Source organism: Pelecanus crispus, chromosome 8 (genome assembly GCF_030463565.1).
Source record: "Pelecanus crispus isolate bPelCri1 chromosome 8, bPelCri1.pri, whole genome shotgun sequence".
Taxonomy (NCBI): domain Eukaryota; kingdom Metazoa; phylum Chordata; class Aves; order Pelecaniformes; family Pelecanidae; genus Pelecanus; species Pelecanus crispus.
The window spans coordinates 12,434,595-12,455,858 of record NC_134650.1 but is presented as its reverse complement, the minus strand read 5'-3'; the positions used below and the strand labels follow the sequence as shown (position 1 = coordinate 12,455,858).

The 21,264-nt window shown below is 41.3% G+C and overlaps 1 protein-coding gene across 1 annotated transcript in view; it reads left to right on the top strand.

The window, feature by feature from the left end:
- The window catches only part of UBTD2 (ubiquitin domain containing 2), a 53,369-nt gene that overhangs the window by 14,160 nt on the left and 17,945 nt on the right, over nucleotides 1-21,264 (top strand). The window contains exon 2 of the mRNA XM_075715689.1: nucleotides 15,333-15,569. Within this exon, the coding sequence (XP_075571804.1) occupies nucleotides 15,333-15,569 (237 nt within the window). The remainder of the gene's footprint in view (nucleotides 1-15,332; nucleotides 15,570-21,264) is intronic.

The window sequence follows — 21,264 nt, the reverse complement described above, 5'->3', positions numbered from 1 at the left end:
AGCAGTCAGTGGTTTGGGTTTGGTTTTTTTTTTTTTCCAATGCTTTCAGAAGTCCCTCCACCTAAACAAAATAATTTTACCTGCACAACAATGTATGAAAAACCATGGGAGATCTGGGCTCTTATTTTCAAATGGCTGAAACAAGAATCTCTTTTTGCTAATTCATTCTCACTCATTACCAGTCAAAGTTCTCATCCTTAAATTTGAAATTAGGCTTATTTTTGCTTCAAGTAAGGGGGGAAGGGGTGAGAAGAGGGTCTGTCTAATACTGTAGAGTTCTGCTGTAACTCAGAACCAAAGACTTTTCCTACAGAAACTTAACTCTCAAGTCCAGAATCAACATACACTTATTTTAATCTATTTTAAGCTATTACAGCACTCATGTCTTAAATTATGTGAAAAAAGTAGGAAAAGTGCATCTGTCCTGACAAATGATACTGCTTTTGCTTATGAGTAGATGATGACACTGGAGAAATAAGCTCCTTCAAGCATTATGGTGAGTACCTTTTTAGAAAAGACAAGTGTAGCCTATGGCCAAGACCTACTTCAGGTATTACTGGATACATAACAGCCGATACCAGTGCCAACATAATCATTGCACTGTCATTTTTTAGCTTGCTCTGAGTTGTTGAGAATGAAATGCATTTTTAAATCAAATTATGGTCTGTAGTGATCCCTTTGGAAGGAAGGAAGAGGAGTTACTTAAGGGATGTGCTGTTGTGTCCGTTGGAAACGCTGCCCTTCAGTACAGAACAAGCATTGTTCAGTCCATTAATAGAGCTAAAGACTTCTGTGCTCAGGGACTTCTGAAAGAGATCAAATGAATTTGCTAAAGGTGGAAGGGCTCTGGCTACTTTAATCTACCTTCATTTGAGCAATTTAAATGAAGAGGACAGTTTCCCATGCCTACTCCAGTCCCTCCATCTCATGGAGAGTATCAGGCTCCTGCAGAAGGAGTTTCACAGCAGAAGCTGACGTCTGTGCTCAGCATTGCTTGGGGGAGGCTGCCTTGTTTGTGCTCCTAATTCAGGCACCTTCGGTTAAATGCTGAAAGTTGGATTGCATCAATAATCCTTGACCATAAGCTATAGCAGGTCTGTTTTTTAAAGGCTTTTTAATATCCAGCCTGTACTGTAAACTATATCAGTATTAATCTGAACAACACTGAGAAGTAACTAAACTTGTAGAATATGCCCAACTTGTCCTCTGCTAAAAAAACCCAACCAAACAAAAAACCACCCCAAACCCTTGAAGGCAGAGTTCGTGTTCACATCATCCTCATGTGCTTCTGGTTCTTGCAATCTCTCATTATACACAAGGAGTGCATGAAAGAGGAAATTCTCTGCATTTCCTGTCAGAAGGATTATTCAAAGGTAATTGTGCTAATTAATGATGTAATTATTATCATTAAACTATTGTTACTTATTAAAGTATGTAACAAAACAGTATAGAAAGTAAGTCCTTGATCTGATTACAGAAGAATAGTTAGCGGAAATTTTTCTTTTTTTTTTTTAATTCTTGGTTATGATTTGTTTCCCTTCCTTTATAAGTATTGGAAAACAAACAGGAGCTTTGTTCAACCTGTGTGATGAACCTTCTGCTTCTGTGTGACACTTGTTCTCTCCCTAAAATCTTTTACCTTGGAGATTGCAGTTGAAAACAAGTTTTAACTATGAAAACTCAACTTATGGCGTGTTTTAGCCTTTCTTCCAAGGTCTGCATAATTAACTGTCTATGGAAACCAGAGGCAAGAGGATGGATGTCACCCTGTCAGTGTAGAGTAGCAGTCTGCAGAAGAGATGTGGCACCTTACGGCACGGAGAGGAACTGCGTACACCATGAGACATGCTGTGGGATGCATGGATAGGTGGTGGGGAAATTATTCAACTTTGCTTTTACTCAGAAAAAGGTAGTCTTTCCTGTTTCCATGCTCTCAGGTGATCCTAATATTGAGCTTCTCTCTCTCTCTGAACTGCTCTGCTTTCAGGGTTTAGTTTTTGTTTTCCTCCTGTGTTTTGTAATCTCCAGCATCTTCAGCTGGAGAAGAGAGCTGTCAGTCAATTGCTATAACCTGCTCCTGGGTCCTCACAGCTCTTGTAACTGCTTTCATTTTATCACTTAATGCAGTCACTTAAGCAGATTCCAGTGCCCGCTTTAGATTCTGTGGCTCCTTTACACATTGTTTTAAGGCAAATTGCTATCCTTCACATGGGGTGAAAATCACATGTAGGGTTGGACCCACCAGAGTTTTTGGCAGGAGTTAATTTTCAAGCAGATAGTTCCAAATTTATCTTCAGTTGTTCTTTACCATATGTTCTAACCTCTGGTGGGGGTGTGGGGAGCAGTAGGCTTTCTCAGCATCCCAAGACAACTGCTGATCACTCCATATCACTCTTGTCTGAGAAGCCCAAGTGTTGCACCTTTGAGCCAGTGATGCTGCTTGGCCTTTACACCCATTTGTAGACCTTCCAGCTGCCGAGCTTTCTCCAGTCTTGGGTGCTGGAGTTTCTTGGAGAATGATTGTCCAGAAGAACAGACAGAAGTTTAGTTTCAAAATTGCTTATTTAAAAGTCTAACTTGTGTCATCGTTTTTCCTTAGCTGTTTTTTTCCCCACTTGTTTTATATGACATGTTGAACTCAAGGCTAGAGTTTGCTTAGGCCGTGAGCATATGTACTTCCATGAATAAATTTTTGAGCTCATTAACTGGATTGTGGATCCAGAAAGTATTGACTATAGAAGAGAACTAAATGAATGGTTTTGGTTTTCACTGGGGGGTTAAGCCACCAGTCTGTCAGACTTCTGCCCTGCAGAAGTTCAGTGTGCACAGTCAAATGTAGGAACATTAAAATGGACCTAGTTCTTTTGGTACCTCACTGTTTGGGAGCACCTGGAGGCTCAGTGGTGTGGTCATTTAGCTTCTGTGGTCATACTGATTTGTTAATGTTGTGATGAATTGCTTTTTAGTGATGGGAAACATGGGACAGTAGGGGAGGAGGATGAGTCCTGCTAGTTGAAATATTGTAGCATGTAGAAACCTGCTCTGTGGATGAAAAGCCTTTTGTGCTAAGGGCAGCTGAAATATAGAGGGTTTTTTGTTAGGTTGGGGTTTGTTTTTTTTTTTTTTTGTTGTTTGGTTTTAATCGACCTGCTGCAGAAATGAAGTCTCACCCTTGCAAGGCCTTGGGGTTTTTCTTATCCTATGGCTGTAAACTTGCCAGGAAGGACAAATATTTCAAAAAGATGGGCTTGGTGGTAGATGGAAAACCAGGTCCATGTTCTGGGGGAGTCTTGAGTAATGCCATGGTGTCATGACTTGTGCTGTGTGCCCTTAAAGGATAAACATCAAGTGGGGTACTCGATTTCCTGCTCCTAAATCACTGGTGTGCTGGTGCTGTGTATGGCAGGACTGACTTGACAGCTATTAAAGAAGACATTACCACCTACTGTTAAGAGCTGGTTGAGAGATTACTTTGCAGAAAGAAGCTTGACATCTGAGGAGCATCAAGAGTGTATTATCCCACTGTTACATATCTGTCTGCAGCTGCAGGTGTTTAGCACAGCTGTGTGACCGCAGGTCTGCATTGTTCAGCTTGCACTGGTGGACGCACTTCTCAGAAATTACCACGGCATAGTCCTGAGAAAATGAGTGGTAAGTTTTAGTTAGACACTAAGATAAAACACTTCCAAGTGTTTTAAGCAAGTTGAAACAGTCTAAACCATCTGAACCAAGTTGAAAGCATCTAAAAATAAGTAATTTGTAATGAGTGTGAAACTAATTTCATCATGAAAAACTACCATGTAAAATAGAGCTTAGTAAAGCAGCAAGTATTATTCTAAGAAATGCATTTTCTTAGATTAAATCTTTTAAATGCTTGCTTATGTGTCTTTCACCTGTTCCTTAAACTGAGCAATTGCCTTTTAGTTTTCTGAATGGCACCTGTGGAACGTCATACGGAACTGTAAAATTAAATCGTTAAGATAATGTATGTTTGGTATGCATGTCAGGTAAGGTTCCTATTTTCAGCTTATACTGAGCTCTTAATTAACTGATGAGTTTAAGTAGCTGAGATACAGTAATAGTGCATTTAGTTAATTGGCTAATGTGAAACTCTATCCCTGCCAGTAACTGTGACACTGGAATAAATTCCAGACATGGTGTTAGATCCTGTAACTAAGCTAATTTAATCATTGGTCATTGTAAAAACAGTTACCAACTTGTAGGCTTTTTTGTTCACTCCCTTCTGGAATTTGTGACTGTTGTGCTTGGCAGAAGTGACATGGCAAGCAATGCTGTGTTCACCTAAGTATTCATTAGGAACAGTAAATTGGCCATCTGTCTTGTGCATTATACCTTCTATTACACAGACAGTGTTAAATTTCAAATTTTGGTGGAAGGGTTTAATGCAACGTAGCCCGATGCAAATTAACACTGCAGTGAGGTGGGATCTGAAAATTGTGCTGACTTCAGCTCCTCCTAAGCAATTTTACTTCAGGGGAACCCTATGGATTTCTAGGATCTCTGTTGGTTTTAAAATTTTCCTAGGTAGCACTGAGCCGTAGTGGTGACCTAAAAAGGTTTAAATTATGTTGAAACTGTTTCTGACTCTCTGTGGTGCTGGCAGAGCTTGTTTCTGTTAGGGCACTGACATGCCCCAGCTCTTCCCTTGCTGTCCTTCCTCCTGACCCAGTGAATGGGCTAAGAGCTGCACAAGTCTGGGTTTACTTGTTGTAATTAAGTAAATTCACTGGTGGCATCATCCAGAAAGTCTTCAGAAGTTGCAGCATCATGTGTACACACACTGCACAGGGGGCTGCTCAGGAGGGTGTGCCAGCTGGCTTTCAGCACAGTTGCACCTAATCAGGGTGGAGCCGGCTGCATTGTTTAAAGAAAATTATCAGCTTAATATTTTTTATAATTCTGGCAGGATGAAAGATAAGGTGGCCCTTGATTTTTTTTTTTTTTTTTTTTTTTAATTGTGCTAGTGTTGGAAGTACTCATGGTGTGTTAAACGCAGACCAGATGTACAGCAGATGTCCCTGTCTGTCACTTACTGAACTCGGAGAATTTATGATGACCTTGTGTGGAAGGTCTGTGGCTGTGTGACAGAGGCTGGCATGGTCTGCGCTGCTCCCATGACTTAGGCCAGCATAAAAGCAAAGCTTTGGTTTAAATGCCACTGAGCCAGACCCTGATTTGTGCCTTGCTCAAAGCGTGCAGAACTTGGCTGTTTGTGTGTGGAAAGCCACTTGCAGCACTTCCAATTGTTAAGTTATTTTGACTTAAGGAGGGATGTCAGCCTTCAGTAAACGTCTTTAAACCTTTCCCTAGTAGTTCATATAGATGCTTATTATGCAGTGGTCAGAGCAAGAACATTATCAAGGAAGAAGGGGGCTTCTGAGCCAGGACAATGTTCATTTGCAGCTGGGAACACTAGATCTTTGCTTGTATTCAATCCAGGCTAGCAGATGAGACTGGTCTGTGCTGCTGGTGCAGCAGCAGGCAGGTGCCCGTGTCCCGGCAATACACTGGCATGGAGTTGACCAGTCAGAGGAATTTGCCACTTTACAGTTTTATCTGATGTGTCTGAAGTTTCCCTGTTAACTGAATCAAGGGGAAGATACAGAAGGGTTTTAGTACTTTAAAAGTGAAGTTGCTGAGTTGCATTCTTCCTCGTGATGGGAGACAGAAAGCACTGGGGGTTTTGGGGTTTTTTGTTTGTTTTTTTTTTTTTTTTTTAGGTAAGCTCTGTGCAGCTTCCCACTGCATTCCCACAACTGTTTCCAGCTCTCCTGTGCTGTGTACTGTGCTTATTTTGTTTTGCATGTGAGAGGCTGCGTTGATGCCAAACTCTCAGCTGTGATTGAGTTTTAACTGAAGCTATGCTTTGCAGAAGTCAAAAGAAACGTGTACTTTATGCAGCCTATCTCAACTAGAATATTTTTCATGTTGCTGACAGCTTCCTTAATGGTTCTTGGCATAGGTTTCCAGAAAGATAGTCTAGTTGTGCACTGTAGATGATCCCGATTAAAGGTCTTGGTGCTTGCATGCTGTGAGATTTGGGAACGGGTAAATCTTTATCTTGTTCTGGATCCAGCTGAAATCATGCATCTACCAGAGGCAGGAGTAGTTTAAAATTCTAGTGTAAACAGTGCTGACAGGTAATTGCATTGATAATGTCTGTCCCTCAAAGCTGTTCCACAGTAGTGCTACTAGAGCTTCACTGGGAGGCTGAAGCTAATGCTGAACAGCCAGTATAGCTACTGCTGTTCTTCCTACTGGCTGCAGAAGCAGAATTTTTGGCTCCAAGATTCCTCTGGTGAGGTGTGATAGAGACAGATGGGCATCATCTGGCCTTTGCCCTGCCTGGCGGTGTTCCTGCTTCATCTGTGGTCATCCCTTGACCCGAGACACTAAGGATTTGGGGTGGCGACTCTACGAAGGTGTTCGCTCCCCTAGACATGTTTATCTGTCAGGAGAAGAGGTGTTGCATCATGAGCTTAATCAAAGTGATGGAGAAATATTCTGCTTGGGCTTCCAGCAGGAAGCTGGGTGGGCAGGCAGGGCTCAGGAGTAACCACAAAGCTTTTGTAAACTAATAATAAAGCCATAGAATTAACGCTATGAAATAGTGCTGAGCTTTTGGTGGGAGACCAATGCGAAAAATTTCCTTTCAAAAATGTTTGTTTGAAATGTTGAGGCAAATAACAGTAGACAACTTCACAGTGGCTTTGTTTGCGTTATTGCTCTATCGAGCACCACTTATCCAGAGCGTTTGTAACCACTGGGGTTTGCTGTCCTGCTCTTGCAGCTCTGGGAGCAGAGGAATTGTCCTGAGAAAACCTGCATGAACAGACAGGAGGCTGAAGTTCACCTCTTGCCAGCTGGCTCTCGGCTGTGAATTGCACTTCACGTTAGACAAAATACACTGATACGGTTTAAATTTCTGTGAAAGGCAACCTATGTTATTGCAGCATGTCCCAGCGCAAAGCGTGCATCAAGGCTGTCGGTAATCTGAATAGATCCTGCATGTGTTGGCATGAGGTGGGATGTTTGGATCTGGTATACCATCAGGGAGCAGATCTCAGAAGTTTGAAGCTTTTATTTCTCGCTGCAGTACTGCTGGCTTCTTTGAAATGTGAGGGGTGATGAGTGATGAGCTGCCTGGAAATACCAAGCGCTCTTGATTTCTTCTGCAGTTCCTGTTGAAAATGATGGGAGAAATGGAAAATACAGTGTAGTAGCTGGTAATTAAAGTGAATTTTTCTCTTTGTCCGGCACATTCATACGCCCTCATCCTCTCGTGTTTTATATCTCATGCTGTGAAGCCTCTGGATTGACTCGGCGAAGATTTAGTGCCTTGTGTGTGCGGAGAGGCAGGGAAGCATTGTGCATGTATGACTTGTCCAAATCTGCCTGTAATTACTGATGTAACTTGCATTTTATTCGCTACAGTTTCTTCTGTGCAATTAACTCCGTTTGGAGGAAGGTGTTAGGTGAGAGTTGAAGAGAGACCTGGAGTAACAGGGAAGGTACATTCCCTGCTCCTGCTCTGAGCAATGCTTTGCGACATCCGTAGTGCTGGCACAGGCGAGCAGCTGTCTGGGGGACACAGCGCTGTTTGCCTGGTTGGCTTTGAGCGTAGGGGTGGCACGAGTGATTGATGGCACCCCTCTCCCCAGAGGGACCACATGCATCATTTAGCACCAGCACCTGTCCTGTCTGGCAGGCGGCTCACGTAGGAGTGCAAGCCTGGCTTTAAGCGATGGTGATCAGTCCGCTGTCCCCTGCTGGTTCTTCCCCTTCTCCATCTAAATTTTTTTTTTTCTTCTTTTTTCTTCCCTCCTTCACCCCTCTCAGGTAGGAGAAAGGGGAAATAGCCCCTGAGGCTGGTTGGTGGGTTTACTTCTTGTGTGCAGATTCGTCTTTGCTAGGTTTGCTGTTCTAAAAAGCTTCACACCACAAGTTTACTTCTTGTCTGGCTCAAAATTAACTGGTTTGCCTAACACCTTTGTAACATGGATTTGAGTCTGTAGCCTAGTGTTTTATTACACATCTGTTTAAAGACATAAACTACATTTCCTGGTAGAAATTCAGGTTTTCTTGTAGTATTCATTTCACCCTCCCCAGTCTCCCTTCATGAAAAAGCCTAAAACTTAACTTAGTTTCAAGCATTGTCTTTATATCCATCTATCTATCTGCGTACAGCATTTGGAAAGCTCATGTCTTTCTCAGTCCCACAGGGTCCCCAGAAACATTACACTCCTCTGAATACTCTCGGGACTGTACTAACAGATATTTCCTTTAGCTTTCATATGAAGTTTTGGTGCTCCCTCATTTCCTTGTTAAGAAAATTTAATTGTTCAGTGAAATATTTCATTTGTAAGTCTGAAAGTCTTTTACTACTGTCTGGGACACTTCCTTTCAAAATACTGTTCTTGTCTTGCAAAAATGTAACCTCCTTCAGAAATAAAAATGCTGAAAACTAGCAATAAACAGATAAGATTCTGCCATTTTCCTGTTATTGTGTAAACCTGTGCTACTTAATGTAATTTAAATTGTGTAAGCCTATGCTACTTAATGTAATTCAAATTGTCTGCTTCTTAGGTGTGATACATTTCTCCCTGCTCCCTCCCCAGTTTCACTGTTTTTCTGCACCTCTCCTTTGTACTGACTCTTCCTCCAAACACTATTGTAATTCAACTACTGAAAGGATTACACTAGAGAACGATGTAAAGAAAATTACTAGGATGAACTGTATCTAGATATTGATACCAAATTACAAGATGCCTTGTGAGGAAATTGAGAAAAATAGATTTAAAATGAGGCTCATTTGGTAAAGCTCACTGATTGTGGGGAGGGAAACCCTTGGGACTATTACTAAAAGAAACTTTATGGGTAATAAACTGTTACTTTGCATTTCATTTGTCTTAGAAAAATACTTTGTTGGCAACTGATCCTCCACAGGGAAGCAATTTTGTAAAGAAAATATTTTTGATCATTAGCTCAATTTGTATAATATTTAGTTAGCTTCTCCTGACTGTCTTCAAATAATTACCTATTGCTGTTTCTCAAATTGCGTGTCCCTGGGAGGATACAGCTTCCCCTGTTGAAGCTGTGCATGCCTACAGTTTAAGCAAACAGAACAGTAACTGCATGCCACGTTCTCCTGGCTGGCCTCAGCCTCTGCAAGTCTTGGCCTGTGTTGCTCCCTTGACAGCTTATCATTCCGTCCTCCTCCCATGGAACTTGACACTCATCAAATCCCATCTTTTCCACTGACATCCATTTCTGAACATTTGTCTTATCTTTCCCATTCAGATAGATGGTTTTGGTGATTTTCTGTCCTTCCTTCAGCACTTCTGTTGGGCGCTCTTGCTCCTTTCCTCAAAGTTCATTCAAAATCTTTTTAATCACTCAACACTTAAGCAGTTATTGTCATCTTTTAGATATTCTCCTAAACAAAACAAAGAAAAAAACCCAATCAAAAATATTGCCAGATTCTCCTGATACTTGTGTCACTGCAACACTTTGATGTTATCTTCTAACACTTGCCTGTATCTGCTCTTAACTCATGCTCCACAGGTTGAGGGTCCCTCCATGTCAGCCTTCCTCAGAAACTCTTGTGTGTCGGTCTTCGTACACGTCTGCAGAGATGCGGAAGCACTGAAAGGCCCTGTTCTGGCAGCTCTGGCACATAGCTGCTGGTGGATGCATAGAGATCAACAGCTTTGGGCCTCCAATCCTAAAATAGGGCATGTCCGGTCCAAATGTCTCCTTCTGGGAACCGCACTGCCAGGCTCTCCATGCCCTGGGTGTGTTGTGTGTGCACGGAGACTTTTCCAACACATGCTTTAGCCAAATTGGGACAGTTTCTCCTGCCTCTTACAAGAGCAGCGAAAGACTAATGCTACAAGCAACATATGCTTCTGTTTCAAAGGAAAAGGAAGAAATTAACTGTGGAACGCTTGCATGAATTCAACATGCCAAATGTTATTCCTAACATTATTTTAAAAAACAGGTGAAAGTTACTTGAAGAAACGGGGCGGGAGGGAAAAGGTAAGGCTGGCTCACAGCAAAGGAGACGTTTCCTCAAACACTTAAGTTTTAGCTCAGCTGCTGGAGGTAACTCTGGGCTGTAACAGGGGACCAAATCCTGTGGCCTCTTTTACAGGGTTACCTGCGTGGTCAATAACTGGGAAGGAGGAAAATCTAATTCACGATTGAAGCAGAGGTCTACCTGTCCTTCTCCAGAGGCTATAAGCTGTCTGATGTCTCATTCAGCTGTTGCATTTGCGTTATTTGATTTGACAGTAAGCCCTTGGGGGCAGAAATATTATCCAATTTGATTATCGAGTGCTACAGTTCATGGGTGTATAAACTAGGAATTATCAATGCTTTAGCTGGATATTGGCTTTTAGTATGAGACTCTTCCGTTACCAGCTGCTCCTACTCATCTGGTCTGCTTTGGAGGAGGCGGCAATACTGTGATCCACAGTGATAGCGACATAACAAACACAACAGCTGTTTAAAAAAAAAAAAAAAAAGTTCTACATAGACATTTTTTGACATTCTGTTAAGAAACTGATTTAAATATCTGGATTTATCTGCATAAGCTCACTCAAAATGTAGATAACCTTACTGATTCCATTGCTTTGATGGGAAGCTGCAGGGAAAGGAAACAAGCCTTCATAATTCAGGTTATAAAATAGTCTGCAAGGACTGGAGAAATACATCTTTACTTTTGAAAAATAAGACTTTGTAGTTTGCGAGGAGCTAAGGTTAGTGGGACAGACAGTATTAGCTACCTTGAGGATCCTGGAGTACTCACTTAGCTGTGAAGGGAAAACACATTATATGCCGCTAAATCCTACTGATGGGACAGAAACAGCCAACTGCTTGTCAGCCACTGTTTTTAGGTTGCTTTGAGGTATTAAACAGTCTAATAAGGGATGCTTGACTAGGAAAGGGGGCTTGAGCAGTGCTTAGATTTTGCATGTGTAGGGACACCTGCATGGCAGACATGCCGGATGGGCGGATGCTGAGTTCAGATGAGACTTGCTTCTCCCAGCCCGCTGCATGTTATTGCGATCCCCTCTCCTGCCCCAGCCTCGCGCTGTATCCCAGAGTGCCCAACTAGATAGGTTTGGGTTTCTTCTGTTAAGCATGTTGAGCTTAAAAGTTGGTCAGCAGGTTGTCACCAACATCTTACCCCTCTTCTGGGATGCACAGCACCACCTGAATATCTGAGCTATTGGAGCAAGAACAGCCTAAATTATTTTGAAGTGTTACTAATGTGCCGATCTTTTTCTTTTTGAAAAGTAGACTGTTAATGGTCTTCAGTTTTTATTCTAAATAGATCTCTTGCCAAAAATATCAACCATTGCCATCTATTGAGATGCGCAGCTTCCAGTATTGCTTCAGAGAGAACATGCCTTTTTGGCATTTATAAAACTATTCATATTTTCAAGCAGGATATTAATAATTTCTTACTTATGTTGAAGTGATGTAAGATGAAAAATTAATGTGGATGTTACTTTCTCTTCCAGATCTTCCAAGTTGGTTGTTCCTCTGATGTGCATGGCCTTAAATGAAGTAAACATTTTCTTTTGAGTTCTAGTTTACTTCCGATGTGGGGAATATAAAACTGACACTGTAAATACCTGACAAAGCGTTTTTCAGAGTGCTGGTGTTTGTTTCATTGCCTGTTCTGTCTAGTTTTTATCAGCCTTATTACAGAAAAGGGAAAGTCCTTTGATGTGGTCCGAAACTTTGACTGTAGAAATTCATGTAGTGTTGTTTCTCTTTAGTGACTAAACCACTCTCCCACAGCGAGAGATTTGGGCCCTTTAACACATTAGGTTTTTTACATGTCTTAAGTTTCTTGTATCCCTTCTGCTCTATCTATCCACACAGCTAGAGAGAGATTAATATTTCTTTGGGATGGAGGGCATAAAGCTTTTAGGGGACTCTTGAAACACTTCTAATAAATGGTAAACATGCTAAAGACCTTTCTGAATACTGGCTTGCAAAGACAAGTTGTGTTTAAAGGCTTGGTACAGGGATGGATGGCTTGTCAGAGCGCATTTGGCTTTAGAGGCATTCGTAGAGTCACTTTCTTCCACTAGCCTTCTTCCCAACTTGAAAAAAGAAATTATCACTGGGTTTATCATCACTACCATCTCTGTAAGAAGGATTGTATCTCCAGGGGGAAGTTATCTGAGACTGTTAGGATCTCTGTCTCTTCAGTCTCTCCCCTGCTATTCTTGTCTAGTGAAGAGCAATATATTCAGATGCTGTCTTAGGCAAAGGGGGAAGCAAGGGAGAGAAGTGGCCTGTTGCAGTTTCTGCGGTGGTGCTGGATAACGGGCGGGCAGGGCTGTGTGCAGGAAGCGCCGCCGTGCTCAGGGACTGCGGGAAGTGCCTTTAACCTGCTTTCATAATTAATGTTTGGGGAGAAGGAGAGGGTCCTGTGGGATACATTAGCATTCGTTGAATTTATATGCAAACACGTTAGCCAAAGTAGAATGGAAGAAAAGATGCCCATTGACCCAAATTTCTTACAGCGTCCTGTTCAGTCTGTCTGCAATTTTCATGCTCTGACTTACAAGCCTTAATAAAGAAACAATTCCTTGTTTAAATGTTTTACCACGTATGTTTTTACAATGTCATAATATACTGTTTAATGCATGCAGTCCATCTTGTCTGGGCTGCCTCCTTCACCACTGTTCTAGGCTGGACCATCATCTGCTCCCAGCTTGCGTGTGCTCAGCTGACACTTGGACTAGTAAGGGCTGGGCTTTGCCAGGAAACTTGGTGTTTTGTAAACACTTGGGTTTGCTGTTCTGAAATCTGTTAAATGGTCAGCACTTCTTTGAAAAGCAAATGGAAGCAATCTCATGGAAGCAATCCCATGGAAACAAAAAAGCAAGAAATGTTTGTGGTCACTTGAAAGGATTCAGAAGTTTATTATTGTTTGTTTCTGCATGGGATACAGAGTAACAGCTGGAGTCATTGCATGTGTGCCATGCAATTGTCATTTGCTACTTTAATTATGATCTGACTTTGTTTCCATGCATATATATCCTCTGCTGTGTTTTTTTAATCTGAAGAAGGCTCATGCCTTCACATAATTGGCAATGTCACCTTACCATCAGGAGTTCTTTTAAATATCCTATTTTCAATGACTTAAGTCTCAGCTTCTTAAGTGTGAATGTCATTCTGACAGCTTCTTAAGTGTGGATGTCATTCTGAGTTATGAACTGAAGTAGGTAGTTCTTTGGTCATAGAAAGTCAGACTGTGTAAGGGCACGAGGTTTAACCTCACGTATGTGTTTTGGTCTCCTTAAAGCCTGTGTGAAGTTGATATGCCTGCTGCAACACCAGGCACTGATGGTCAGCCCTGAGACCCAATGCTTGTTGTCAAGTGCTGTTCTGAAAACAGCTGAGTGTATCTGTGGCAGAAAAAAAAAATCAAGGAGGGAGAAGGAATATTTGAATTAAATACTATTTTTGTAAAATGTTACAGCTTACCTAAAATTAGTATTTCCGATATATTAATACTTAGTATTCTCAGTCATGCCCCTCACCCCCCACACACACTCTTCGCTGTAAATATGGTTTATAGTTAACTGTAGAGATACAGTGTAACTCTAGACTAAGAACTATGAAGAATATTTAGACATTACACTATTCTTCCATTGAAAAGTGAATGCTGGAGTAAGATTGAGGAGAGATATAAGGGGTTTTGTCAGCTATTGTCAACTTTCTGCCAGAAAAATAAGAGGGTCTGGAGAAAGGAAATGTTTCGTGTTATCTCTAAGGACGTATGTGGGATACAGAATGCTAAATGTAAACCCTTGTGTTTGTCCTGGTGCTCTCCCATCCTTGCAGTCTAGCCAGGAGCACCTGATAAGCAGCAGCTTTCTTCCGCAGGCTTTGATATCACAGCAGCTGTGGTGTCTCGTTCTTGTAAGAGATATTTTGGCCTTGGTAACATGGATGTGGGGTGACAGACTGCATCTCTTCATGCTTCCCTGGCCTGACAACAGCTGGGGTTCCTCTGCTCTCTTGGGATGGCAAGGGCTCTTTACGGAGAGGGTAGGAGGGGATGGCTCTCCAGCATCATATGTGGTGGGATCCTTAATTGACTTCAGTCCCATGTAGATTACCTGTCTTTCAAGAGCCTTCAGTATTCATGTTTCTATGACCTGTCCCATGGAGGTGCTGCTTATTTTCAGCTACAAACACAAATTTAGTTTAACTGTTGAAGGACACTTCATTTCCTCTGGGAGACATTTAAACTGTATTCAAGGTTTTGCAGTACTGAGCCATGGTGAGAACTGTTTTCGTGGTTTGTCGCTGCTCTCTTCCCTGTAGTGTTCTCACTGCCAGGAGGGGGCTGAAGGAAATGGGGTTTTAACTCTTGCAGGGAGAAATTCTTCCTGGTGTGCACTGAAGTTTGCTCCCTTCTGTCTCCTTTTCCTTTCAACAGAAGTTGAAATAACCCCTTACACAAATGGAAGAGAAGGGTTTAGCATGGTCTTAGCAGTGCTGTAATTTAAAGTAAGCAGGTAGTTTTAATCCACCAACGTTATACCGGTGTGATTATCTTAACTGGCTATTACACAAAAATAGCTGTAGTTAAAATGAAGCAAATGCTTTCATGTTTATTGTGAATGAGGTAACCACTTCTTAAAGCTTGATGGATTCCTGGATTATTCTTTAGAGATTTCTGTCTCTGACAATTCTAGACTTTGTGCATCTTATTTGCTTTTCTACATATACTTACTCTGAATTAAAACTGTTTAAAAGGACATGATGGGGAAAAAAAAATCTTTAGCCTCTTAAAACTCTTGCAGTAACAGTATCACATTTGTTGAGCAGAAAGCATTGCTAGCAGCGTAGGGCGGAGATCCAGATGCAGTGTGGTCTCACTTGCACCCCAGTGCTGCGATAAAGGACGTCTTGCTGTACTGCTGCTACAGCCTTTGGAAGATGTCTGTGTCGGGTGTGAGTCTCGCAGCCACGCATGCACGGCACAAGCGGAGGGATGCGGAGTTATTGGGGAGATTGGGGAGAAGTTGTGGGGTGATCAGGGGTCCAGGTGAAATCAGCAAGCAGGAGGCAGCTCCTCAATTTTTCTAAGAAGTAAAACCAACTTGGAGCCCAGGGGAAGGGAGCTGATGCCTTGAGGAGATGGAAAAAAAGGATCAGGATTGCCCAAAAGTAAACTTTAGCTCCGTAGATCTTAAACAGAATAACCAAAGGGCACTTCAGTAATTTTGTGCTATTACCTTTTTTTAATTTCCCTTCCTCTTTCTCCTCCACAGTTGCTCTTGGTCGTAATCAGCCCTTGAAAAAAGAGAAACCGAAATGGAAAAGTGATTACCCCATGACAGACGGACAGTTGCGCAGTAAGAGAGACGAGTTTTGGGACACAGCACCAGCTTTCGAAGGTCGCAAAGAGATTTGGGATGCCCTCAAGGCTGCTGCACATGCTTTCGAGAGCAATGATCACGAACTGGCACAAGCAATCATTGATGGTGCAAATATAACACTACCACATGGTAGGTTCATCTAAGATGGGTGTGGCCAAAGTGTACCAGTAGGTTAAGGCAAATGTTTTTTTAACCTGAAAATCAATTGAGACATGTGTGCAGTAGTTTTAAATACTTGTATTTCAGTATGCACAATGTCCTCCTATTTGTTGTTTCAAAGCAAAATTACATTAGTGTGTAGAGGGACCAAGAAAAATGACCTTACTATTGTTACCTAAATTTGAATGTAATTTACTTTCTGTAACCTCTTGAAACACCTGCATGCTCGAAGGTAGTTTTCTTAATTTTTTTCCAGCCTCCCTTTATAAGGGAGTAGATTTTTTTTTTTTTTTTTTTTTTGATCTTATGGGTTTCTTTGGCACTTGAATTGTTTTGGGTTTGGTTGGTTTTTAATACATTTTCTGAATATGAAAAACTTTCCCCAAAACTTGGTGCTGGCAGTTTGCTGTAAGATGTCGTACAAGATAAACTGTGAGCACTTATTTCAGGTGCTTTCCCTTTCACCCTGTTGTTCTGAATTCTGATTTTTTTCAAGTTCTGTTCTCCCTCACTCCACCCTCTGAAATGAATCACTCCCCTTTATTCCCAACAGAAATACAGTTCAAGTTCTGCTTTCAAAAAAAAAAATTTTTTTTTGAATTGGATTTGTAGCTTCAGTAACCTGAAAGAATCAGGATGAAATAAAACAAACAAACAAACAAAAAACCAAACCAAAAACACCAAAACCCCCACAACCAAAACAACCCACACCAAGAAACCCCCACCACCAACCCATAACAAAACCCACTGAACTGAAGCTGGCGTGTCTGGTTGGTGTCCTCTCTTCCAGAAGGGGCATGAAGAGGCTTGCACCAAATAATGAACTTGTTCCAGACACATGGAGCTGAATGCTGTATAAAAGACATTATATATGTGCTGAATAGGGTCTCCCAGGAAGAGAAAAAGGATGATGTGGAAGATTGCCTACCTTGCTTTCCAGGGTAACTAGTGTTCATGAGATTGACTACTCATACTACCTTTTTTTTTTTTTTTTTTGTTCCCCCCCCACTTTTATTGGTGGTGTTTAGGACCTCAGTTTCTTTAAGGAGTCACAGTTGGTCATGTATTTAGCTTGGAAGGGGTGGATTTGGGGATCTGTCTGTCTTTTCCCATACTAAAGTGTGAAATGTTCACATTGTTGGGGCTCAGCTGTTGTTTTCCCCTCTCCTGTTCAGCACTCAGCATCTCTGCAGCTATTGCTGAGAGGTGGAAACTTACAGTGCTGCAACACAACCTGGCTTTTCCATAATTCATGGGAGATCTTTTGTGGTCCTCCAGATCACTGTTTCTTTTCAAGGAGGTTTGTGTTTGGCTGGTTTGACTGATCATGAGTGAGCTTTTGTCAAGGGCAGTTATGCCTACAGAAATTACTTCCTCAGTAGCTGTAGTTTTAAACAGAAATTTGTCAGTTATTTCCAGAACCTGCCAATGCCAAAGAGATCTCGGGTCTCCTCTTTGACAGACCTGTTAGAAGTGTACATTCTAGGCCCAGTCCATTGGAGAGAGAAAAATAATTCCCCTACTATAAGCTAGTGTGGTTTTCAAAAGACAGAGAAAGGAATCAGGTTGTCTGGCATGGAACTGGTATCAGAAAACCTCTTTCTTCCTGTGCTTGTCATACCATGTTTCTTCCCTTGCACTAGTTCATAAAAGGGTCAGAATCTGGAAATCCTAAATTACCTATCAGGCTTCTTGATTTTATATATCAATAATGTATTTTAAATAGCATATTTATTCTGTGTCCAGAAAACAACAGAATATTCTTCTTCTAAATTGATAGTGTTGCTGGATTTTTGTCCTTCCAAAACATCTGCGTTGCTGAAAATATCCCAGAAGCTGGATGTTTAGGCACCTTGTGAGCTGGAGAGAATTGTATAGGTGAGAGGGGTCTGGCAAAATTGGTAACAGAAGTTACAGATAATTTTAAGTCCCCATTCAGATAAATGGAAGTAATTAATATCTCGGAGATTGAGTATTTGCATACCCAAGGTAGTTGCTGCATTGTTTTGCTTAGTTGCTAAAATAAAAATAGTAGAGGTCAGGAAAACTCAATGTTATATGGGGGGCAGGTTTAACAAAATATAGCTTACCTTCCAGTCCCTTACTGCTTATGTGAGTTGCTCTCCAGATCAGACTTTAGCTTAGTGTAAAGAATTTTCTCTTAGTGTGTGAATGCTCACTCCCTGCAGTGAGGGTCTGAGTCTGCTTGTGACCATACACAGAAGACTGATAGAAACATAAATCTTTTAGTAAATGAAAATTTGAATCACGAGCATGCTTTTGTAGTGAGGCATATTATTTGTACAATGTGGTTGTGGAATTTGATGAGACCCCAGTAATGAACTATTTTGACAGCGTTAGAATTATGTATTCAGTTTAAATGTTGCACAAGTGTACATATGAACAGCACTTCGGGGGAAATGTTAAATTTACAGCATCAGGTCGTGCAAAGAAGCCGTTTGACATGTTAAGTATCTGCTTCCTCTCGTTAGAGTGGCATAACAACTTGTAATTGTGGAGGAGGATTTTATTCAAGTGGGAAAGTTTGCCTGGAAGAGTGTGTCTTTAGGTTCTGAGATGGAGTCGCTTGTGTGTCCATGCTCCTCGCTTACAAGAAGAGAGGGTGGGTGATGTATAGTTTTGACACGCACAAATTTGAAAATAGCATTTCTTAGTTTCTTGAATAACTGCTTAATAAGCTTATTCAGAGTTTAAGGCTTTAAGTCCCAGCAGTTTCCGGTTGCAAGCAAAAATCTGAAACTGGGCAGATAATTCACATTTCTTCTCCTTGGGCGGTCTGAGGAATGTAGGATGGATGGTATGCCCTGGAAATTACCTCTTTTAATGTCATTGAATGTAGTACTTAAGGGGGAAGAAATATGTGAACTCTTAAATTTGGCTTTTCAGCAGGCAATTTGCTTGGGGTCCTGCCTACTACTGGCAGACTGTAGTCTGCTTTCTAAGGCCCACGTGCAGAATATTCAGAATATTTCAGAAATAAGTCAGGAATCAAACTTGTATCAGAGGCTCTGTTGCCCAAGCCAGGCCTGGCCTGAGGCTGGATTCCAAATACAGAGAATATTTTGAATATTTATCCAGGATCTTGACTTTAGTAGTGATTTTTGTACCCACAAAATTGCATTACTTGCTTTTTATCCAACTTTCTGCCGGTGACACTTGGTTTGTGCATCAGCTGCTTGCAATGTGACCTTTCCACTACAGAGAAAGCTACCTCTTTTAGAAATTCAAGTATTTCTTAGTCATCAAGCATTGTTAGTGCCATGTATGAATAGATTATGAATAAAAGCCTGCCATTTATGGGCTCAGTAATGCCTGTTATCAGCAAACTGAGCTTATCTCCAGGCAGGTAGAACAAACAAACTGTCCTTGTTCTGAGTGACACCAAAAACCTCCATGTTTTTGTTTACAAAAACTCACTTTGTGCAAAATCTAAAAAGAAGGGAAAATAGCTGCTAAGAAATCCAGCTGCTGCATATGCATTAACTACCCAGACCTGTGCTTACCTGACTTATACTACCACCTAGATTTGCCCATGTAATTGCTGAGCAGTGCTGTGCCCCACGCGGAGTGGTCTGTGCTCCCACCCTGCCCTGGGCTCTCTATGGGGACCCAGACCTGTGTTATCTCTGAAATTTGTATTTTATACCCTTTTTATTGTCTGTAGCTGTTTAACTGGCCAGGCAGCACATACACATCCAGTTCAGGCTGTATGTTCTGTAACAAAGTTAGGAGGAGACTTAAAATGCTTGCAGAGCCTCCTGAAATAACACCTAAATGCCTGTGTACAGTTTTGTCTCCTGGTCCACCAGAAACCCTGGTAGGAACTGCTCGGGAGTGCTAGCATGCCTCCTTAGAGTTCAGGCTTTGTTTCTTCAAAGGGGAGGAAAAGGGAAGATTTGCTGCTCTGTAACACTCTGTATTTCCTCAAAGAAAGCAACCATTTAGGAAGATGACATATAGAAAGCAAGTCAAGATTTCTTCTTCCGAAGTAAATAATTTGACAGGGTAGCTCTGGCATTTTTGTACATGAAAACTTGTATTTGTGATGGGACAGACAAGGATGGGACATTCTTCCTTTCATTTCTTAGCTCACCAAAGAATCTTGATTCCTAAGGAAAACCAGCATAACTAAGATAAATTCCTTTAACTCTACTGAAAAAATGGAAAAAAATTTAATTTTTTCTTCTCCCAAAGGAATAGGGCTTCTGCAGAATGATGCAATACTATGAGACTATGGCATTTCCTCTCTTTTCTGTGTGCACAACTGAGGCTTAAAAAAACCTAAACCAAACCCATACATCTCCATTTTAACTGTCCCTATGTGGTAAGCATGTTGTGCACATATTCAAACCCTGTATTAGTTACAAAATTAAACCTTGTGGGAAGTGGAGGAGTGGGAAGAGGGGGCTGGGGAGTGAGTAGGGACTGACCGAGGTTTGCAGATACAAGTTCTGGCCTAGCTGATGCTGCAAAAATAAAATTGCTTTTTTATTCCAGAAACCTATAGGAAAGTGAGGGGGAAAAAACCCCATCTCTTCTTAACGCTGCATTCAGCCAGATGCCTCACTTGTCTAACCCGTGTGAGGAAAACTCTAACCAATATAATTTTTCTAATGGATGCCTTTTGCTGTCTTCTGTGGTTAAAAATAGCACATAAGAAGTATTAAATAAATAAATAAGCTTGTGGGGTGGGCTTAGCACTTCTCATCTATCTTGGGTGCCTCTGTGGGATGTATTTAAAAATAGAAATAACATTATCACCGATTTATACATTATTTTTTTTCTGATGTCTTAAAGTAGCACATCCTCAATATTTTATTAATGAGTCCATTTAAATTTAATGAAGAACACTTTTACATACTTCTCAGCTATCAAAAAGAAAATGTTTGATAGAGTGTGTAGTATTTTATTAGGGTCTGCACCAAATGTTAGCATTGAGCTGAACTTGTCCTGAAAGTAGTTAATATTAATTGGAATCTGTCTGGGGTTAAGTGGAGTTTTTAAATTTCAGGATGGACACTTAATCCGCTGTAGCATAGTTACCCGTATATTGGATTTAACTCCTTTAATACTATTTGAACGATAAAAGGACCTCTCTGTTAAGCCCAGTGGCTTTATGCTCAGGAGCAGTCAACTTCTCTGTGCCTTAAAATACAGCTCCTGTAGCTCACAGCATGCTTTTTCCATGAGCAGTCTTGCAGTGCTGGCTCTTTGTGTGCAAGCAGAACTGTCACATTTACTCTGTGTAACACTTGAGATCATGAAAAGTGGGGATGTGAGTATTTAACTTAAAAGCTGGGGAAAAGTAGGTGAAATTACTGAAATGTTCTTGCCGTGAATAGAGCATTTTCTTCCCCTTTGGGTGAAATATTCAACAGAAAACCATAAACACCCCCCCCAAAAAAAAAAAAAAAAAACCAAAAAAAAACAAACCGCCAAAGCCAACAGCAGTAGTGTAGAGGAAAGCATGCTTCACCTCTGCTGTTTACCCCACCCCAGTCCAAACACAAATTCCTAATTCCAGCAAAACACTTTTTTCCCTATTGAGCTGTAACTATGCATCATACTGTGATATTTGCTGCCTTTGGGCCTGATGGTTCCCTGCACTAAAGAGCAGCTTTTAATGGCTGTGCCTGCAGTCCTG